Source organism: Corythoichthys intestinalis, chromosome 3, assembly GCF_030265065.1.
Source record: "Corythoichthys intestinalis isolate RoL2023-P3 chromosome 3, ASM3026506v1, whole genome shotgun sequence".
NCBI lineage: Eukaryota > Metazoa > Chordata > Actinopteri > Syngnathiformes > Syngnathidae > Corythoichthys > Corythoichthys intestinalis.
The window spans coordinates 54,556,065-54,563,726 of record NC_080397.1 but is presented as its reverse complement, the minus strand read 5'-3'; the positions used below and the strand labels follow the sequence as shown (position 1 = coordinate 54,563,726).

The window sequence follows — 7,662 nt, the reverse complement described above, 5'->3', positions numbered from 1 at the left end:
TTAGAGTCATGTGTCGTGGTAAGCCAATCAGAGCCGGTGATTTCACAAGCAAACCGGAACAGCGCGTGCGGCAAACACACACGCAAAACAGATGCACAGGGTCGGGATGCCAGAGCATTCAGAAGAAAAATTGTCCTTTAAGAGGTGGAGATATAGACACTATTTCAAGTTTGTCGAAATTAAAGGAAAGAACCTGCATGTAATGGGTAATTTATGTCCCGGGGCAAAGCTTTTGTTGACATCTGTGGTAAGCAATTGAAATCTGCTGAAGCACCTAACAAGTTAACTACCTGTCTGTTCTTCTCTATTCCACTGACTCGAATACTGCTCAGAAAATTTCAAATTCTTTGACATACAACAAGTTCTTTTTAAAGTAACGGAAATAGTTACTTTCCCTGGTAACTAGTTACTTTTACTATAGAGTAATTCAGTTACTAACTCAGTTACTTTTTGGAAGAAGTAGTGAGTAATGTAACTAACTACTTTTTTAAAGTAACGTGCCCAACACTGCTTACAAAACACATTGTACATACAGTAACATAAAATACCTTGTGCAGCTAGCACTTGTTTATTTCTATGTAGCTGGCCAACTCTGCTGCTGCGAGTGGCTTAATGAAGGTCCCTTGTGTCTGGGCGAGAGCAGGTCTCGCTGTAACTCACACCACGCAAATCTCGTGAGACTAGTGGTAACCAAAAACAATTACTGTGTCCAATATTAACGAATAAATAGTTTTAACATGAATTAGACACCTTTCAGTAAATACAGTATTCTTTTAACCTTTAACAAAATTATTAAACATTATTTCAATACAAGAACTATTTATTAACCGTTACAGTTGCTTTAAAAACTCTGTCCAAAGTGAAGATGAGTGAATTCTGCGTTTGTAGCGCCATCATGTGGAAACTGATACGCAAAGACTTAAGTGCTGCTACAAACCTTGTTCCTACGTCACACATGAGACCAATGTTTACATTTGGAGTAAATTAGACAGGTGCTTTTTTTGCTTCAATTTATTCACAAACTCTCGCAGTGTTTCAATTTTTGAAGAACACATGCGAAGGATGGGAGTATCATGGACAATTATTTTTCGCCCATTGTTATTAATATACTTAAAATTTGAATGAATGCGGTTTGCTGTGGAAGCTTTTTTTCCCCCTACAAACGTGCTGGTGTACTGTAGACGTAATTATTTTTTCCAGACTTAGTTGCGTCCTCCAATTCGACTTAAAATGGATGACGAGGAGGCAGTAGGACATGTCATTCTAATTTTATGGATTCTGTTAATGTATGTATGTTGATTGTATGTGAATTGTTCACTCTATGTTTGTATTTGTTTTTGTGTAAATAAAGTTTGTTTAATATTAAAAAATAAATAAATAAATAAAATAAAATAAATTATGGATTCGAGACGGACCTTCGCGCATTGTTATGACGTAACTGGCCTTCAAACGTAGACAAGAGTCTGCACTTAGCAGAACTTGCGGCTTTGACTCCAGTGTAGCGTACCTTTCTTGATGTGAGAAATTCTCCTTTTGCACAACTCAAGGGTAGGTATGGGTTTGTACAAGACTTAACTGCGTCAAATAATTACATTTCATTTATTTGGATTGGAAAAACGCTTTATTAAAAGTCCACGAGCTGGGGGCAGACTCAAAAGCTAGTGCATGTGCTAGCTAACTAGCCATAGTAGCTATTCTGTGGCTCGGTAGTAATTTTTCAAAGAAGTATTAACTGATCGGATTTCCCAAACTAATAACCAAAAATTTCCAGGCATAAATGTCTTCAGACTCACTAAAAAAGCGAAAGGCGAAGGTTCTTCGCAACGAAGCAGGGACTGCAGAAGTGAAGCGCGGCAGAGGTGAAGCTGACCAGCAGGTAATGAAAAGTTCTGTGAAGAAGTTTTCTTGTCCTTATTATTTACCACTCCAAACATTGCTGTGTTAACAAAATATGCTTAGTACACCTCGATAAACCTGCATTCATCGGACTTTATATAAACGCAATTTAATGCATGTATATGTTAGGGTGACCATATTTTGATTTCCAAAAAAGAGGACACTCAGCCCGGTGTTGTACCGAAATCTGCGATCCGTCAGAATCTGTGACGAAGGAGGGCGATGTTGCCAAAAGCAAGGCCGACAGCAACGAAGATGAGGAATCGAAGAAGGCCACTTACGCTAACGGCGTAAACAGCCATTTGCTACGTAAATGAGGCTATTCACTCGAAGTTGCCGAGGCTTATTTTCCCTTTCACCGAATAAACGTCATGATATTTAATCATGACGCTGACATTTGGAAAATGTCTGCTTCAAAAAATCACATACAGTAGCTATATCATACAGTATATTATGAATTTTTGATGTTTCGAAAATTTCTGCTTGAATAGATTACTTTTGATATTGTGAAATAGTAAGCTGCAATAAATTGCGATTTTTCTTCTTATTCGTCCTGACGAGGTTATTGTGTAAATATCCTCTTCAATGAATTACATTTATTGTATGACTTTTGACGTTGTGAAAATGTGTGTTCTAATAAATTACATTGCTGTATTGTATTTCTGAGATTATGAAATTATCCGCACCTATAAATTACATTATGAATTTATTACTCTTCCTTACACACTCATGCATACACAATTTTCGATGTATAAGGACAATGAATGATATAAATGAAAATGCGGTAGTTAGTGTGTGATTTCTCTGTATTTTACTTATGCTATTTCCCAGCCCATCGTAGGCAATTCCTTACTTATTTGACATTCCCTTACTGTCATTTGAATGCATGTTTCCTCAAAACGACCACCAGATACTATATTTATAGTGTCACGTTTTCTCATAGGTGCAGATGTGGCTGTCTGAAATGGTGATACTCTCTACTGTGTCTGAGAACAATCAAGTCACTCTTAAAGCTCTTTGCTGATCTTTTGACACCAGCCCAACTCCCCCCTACTATATATCCTCTCAACTGCACCCCCAGAGGGTGTATATTTAATTATTACATTTTCCGATAGGTGCAAATGTGGCTGTCGGAAATAGTGATACTCCTCTACTGTGTCTAAGAACAATCAAAACACTCTTAAAGCTCTTTCCTGATCCCCTGACACTATTCCTACTCCCCCCTACCACACCTTGTCTCAATTTGACCCCCAATGTCTGTACACTTTATCATGACATTTTCTGATAGGGTCAAATGTGGCTGTCAGAAATTGTGATCCTCCCCAACTGTAGGTGGGGCTGTAACATTGACACTTGCACTTTTGCGATAGCCGATTAACCCAATTTTCAGCTCCGGGGGTCCAATTGAAAAAATATGTATTAGGGGAAGTGGGGTCTGTCATTAGATCAGCAAAGAGCGTTAAGGGTGACTTGACTGATTTTGGACACAATACAGGAGGATCACATTTTCTCATGCTGACAATTTCTGTAAGCCACATCTGCACCTATCAGAAATTGTGATCCTCCCTATTGTGTCTAAAATGAAGTCACCACTAAGGCTCTTTGCTGATTTTCTGACCCCCCAACCCCCCCCCCCCCCCCCCCCCCAATACTACATCTCCTCTCAATTGGACCCCCAGAGTTTGTACATTTTGTCATCACTAAACATCACTATCATTAGATCAGCAAAGAGCCTTAAGGGTGACTTGACTGATTTTAGACACAATGAAGGAGGATCACATTTTGTGATGCTGACAATTTCTGTAAGCCACATCTGCACCTATCAGAAATTGTGATCCTCCTGTGATGTTTAGTGATGACAAAATGTACAAACTCTGGGGGTCCAATTGAGAGGAGATGTAGTATTGGGGGGGGGGGGGGGGGGTCAGAAAATCAGCAGAGAGCCTTAGTGGTGACTTCATTTTAGACACAATAGGGAGGATCACAATTTCTGACAGCCACGTCTGCACCTACCAGAGGTTGTGACAATAAAATATAGTTTCTGGAGGTCGTTTTGAGGTATTATATATTCAGATGACGGTAAAATAATGTCAGATTAGTAAGGATTTGTCTTTGATGGGCTGGGCAACAGCATAAGGAAAATACAGCGAGATCAATCACAGACTACGGCATATACTTATATCATTATCCTTATGCATTTAAAATTGTGAGTGCATGTGTGGAAGAGTCATAAATTAAAAGAATGAAAGTAATTTATAAGAGCAGACAATTCCATAATTTCACAAATACAATACAGTACCTAATTTAGAAAAGCGCACATTTTCACAACATCAAAAGCCATACATTTTATGTAATTTATTTAATGGGATATTTACATAATGACCTCATCATGATGAAGAATAATAGCAATTATTACAGCGGACTATTTCACAATGTCAAAAATTCACATGAAATATCCAAAACTTTTAAAGCATTTTCTTAGTAACGATGTCATGATCGAATGTCACGACGTTAATACCGTGAAAGGGAAAATAAGCCTCGCAACTTGTAGCGAGCCTCGTTTACGTAGCAGTTCACGCCGTTAGCGTAAGTGTTCTTCTTCGTTTCCTCTTCGTCGTTGCTGTCGGCCTTGCTGTTGGCAACATCGCCCTCCTTCGTCACAGATTCTGACGGGTCGCAGATTTCGGTACAACACCGGCCTCAAGATACTTGAATTTTACTCGAAGTTCACTCAAAGATGCCTATGTCACTTGAATATATTTAAAGTGTGCCCCCTCACTCTGGATGGGAAAAATGCAGTTTGAAAAAATAAAATAATGACAAAAAAATAATATATATATATATATATATAGTATAGTTTAATGCAGACCCATGGAAAAGTAGTCCAGTCAATACATACATACAGTAGGCTTATAAATTACAATCACGACAATTGCCCTTGACAAATTGTTATTCCCATGCAATGGATATTCTTATTCAATGTTCTAGATTGCACACAAACAATAACCGAAATAAACTGACAAACTATTCAACCAGCATGTTTCCAAACGTAGCAGTTCAAAACTACGTTTCCCATAATGCCTAGCGTGGTTTAGCTTACTGATGGCTAGCTGAGGCAAAAATCAAACTTTGCTATAAAGGTTTACAATCATCAGCAGCGCAACGATGCGACACCAAACGGGATTTTACAGTCAAAGCTTCGACAGAAGTCAACAGTTGCCATTATATACGTATTTATCGTAAAAAAACTTAACTGGGCAGGCGTTGTGGCCAAATCGTCAGCCCAGTAGATGGCGGTAATGCCTATTGATAGGGGTAAACTGCCAACAAAAACAAGAACTACTTCTTCCCTCTCTACTAGTAGGAGCCATGTCATTGCATGCAGGCGCTGCCACCCAGCGGCCGGAGGAATTCTCTTCAAATTGGTCCCGTCAAAAATCATAAAAACCGGACATTTTTATGAATTTATAAAACCCGCCTGCCTGGACAACGAGGATACAACGTGAAAGTAGGACTTGTCCGGGCAAAAGAGGACGTTTGGTCACCCTAGTATATGTACAAGTTTTGGACAAAATAATGGAAACGCCTAGCATTTGTTCATCATAATCATTGAACAAAATTGTGAAAAAGTGGCATGAGGAAATTGCTAATGAAGTTGAGCATTTGGTATGGCCGGCACAATCCCCATACCTCAACATTATCGAGCATTTATGGTCAGTTTTAGAGATTCAATTAAGACGTCGACCCCCCCCCCCCCCCCCCCCCCCCAATTGTCTCTAAAATAGACAGTATTCTAACTCAAGAATGGCTTGGGATTCATTTGGAAACAATTCACACGTTGAATCAATACCTCGTAGAATTGAGGCTTTAATTTTAAATTTATTTTTTGTTGATTTTTTTTTTTTTAGGTGTTACCATTATTTTGTCGAACCCCTATGTAGTGTATTGCATATCTTTGTCAATAGTCATATTTTTGATACATTTCCAGGACGTACGCGTCTACAATGAGGAAGTGGAGCTGGATGGCAGGGACCACGAGGAGGACTTCATCCAGTTTAAAGAGTCATGCGAAGGACTGGCCAAGCTAATGGATGAAATACAGGAGCTCAAAGCCAATGGGGCAAAGGAGGGGGTGAGATTTACATTTAACTTATGAGTTGTTATTTGTTTGCTATGGGAATCACTTGTACCCTATTCTAGTAACTATACACATTTTAGTCCTCTACATGAATGAGTAGACACACGCATATCCTTTGTAAAAGTAATGTATTTATCAATGTCTTACTTAAAATCTTATCTGACGGTGACAGTGTTGTCACAGATTACTTAAAAAGGTAAATTACTGATTACTGATTACACTTCGAAAAAGTAATCTAGTTACTTTTCCGATTACTTTATTAGCTAAGTAAGTTACTTTAAAAGTAACTCATCAGTTACTTTTAACCAATTTTTCTCCTTTTGCTGCCTCAACATAAAAATGAAAACAAAACATGTCATCGCATGTAATTGAATTTTTCACATAAGGCTTAATCTTTGAGTTAGCAGTGGTTTAATTCGTCGATGGAGTTGATTTCAACCACCATTGACTCGCGCTAGCTTAGCCACCCCGGAGCCCTGAAACTAACAAATAACTGACAAGCTGCACGGAATTTGTTCAAATCAACTCCAACGACTAAATAAACCCCCGTTAACTCCAAGATAAAGCCTAATGTCAAAAATTCTGAACTACCCCTTTAAAATAAAGACCTAGCTGTTAAAATATTGTCTATAAAAGTTGTAAAACAATAAAACAAACAACAAAAATTACTGAAATGAACAATAATCCTACAACGTATTTCCTAATGGGTCAAAATCATTTTTCGAGCAGATCGTGTGACTAGCGCCTAAAACACTAGCTTTTGCTTTGCTAAGCCAAAACTACACCTGTGGAGGCAAGATGGGTATTTAGAATTTCTGTGAACCTAAGCTTTCAAACGCAACCAACAACAACTGAGCTTGAACAGTTTTACATATATGTATATATACAGTATTGGCCAAAAGTTTGGCGACACCTCAAAGGTGGACACTTTGAAGAATGTAGAATATAAAACCTGTTTTCAGTTATTTCACTTTTTTTTTGCCATTCCACATGTTCGTTGATAGTTTTGATGTATTCAGAGAGGATTTACAATAATAGGGAAAATATATAAAATGTTAACGTTAAGCCAGACCGTAACACAGTTGATAAATACCGTATTGGCCCGAATATAAGACCAGTTTGCATTATTTTATTGCAATGTTTTTCCTTATTCAGATTTGTTTCAAGACTACAGTTACAGTTAGACCTCACTTTGATGGTTAATGCAGTTATTTCAATTTTGTTGTTTTATCACAATAGATTGGTTTATTTTAGGGCTGTCAAACGATTAAAATTTTTAATCGAGTTTATTACAGCTTAAAAATTAATTAATTGTAATTAATCGCAATTAATTGCAATTCAAACCATATATAAAATATGCCATATTTTTCTGTGAATTATATATATATATTCTGTAAAATAAATTGTTGGAATGGAAAGATAAGACACAAGATGGATATATACATTCAACATATGGTACATAAGGACTGTAGTGGGCATTTCACTCTGCTGTCATTTAAATCTATCTATGCTGTCCTCACTCCGAAGCGTCTACTTTTTCCAAAGCTAGACAGCTAGTGAACGACGCCTTAATAATCAGATGAAAAAGGAAGAAGTCTGATTTATTAATAAAATGGCCTCAAACCATT

General features: G+C 37.6%; 1 protein-coding gene across 1 annotated transcript in view; it reads left to right on the top strand.

Annotated features, from left to right (window-relative positions):
- The first annotated feature begins 1,450 nt into the window (after positions 1 to 1,450).
- Positions 1,451 to 7,662, top strand: part of thoc5 (THO complex 5) — a 37,115-nt gene continuing 30,903 nt past the window's right edge. The window contains exons 1-3 of the mRNA XM_057831962.1: positions 1,451 to 1,548; positions 1,772 to 1,876; positions 5,885 to 6,028. Coding sequence (XP_057687945.1) covers positions 1,778 to 1,876; positions 5,885 to 6,028 — 243 coding nt within the window. The 5' untranslated portion in view covers positions 1,451 to 1,548; positions 1,772 to 1,777. The remainder of the gene's footprint in view (positions 1,549 to 1,771; positions 1,877 to 5,884; positions 6,029 to 7,662) is intronic.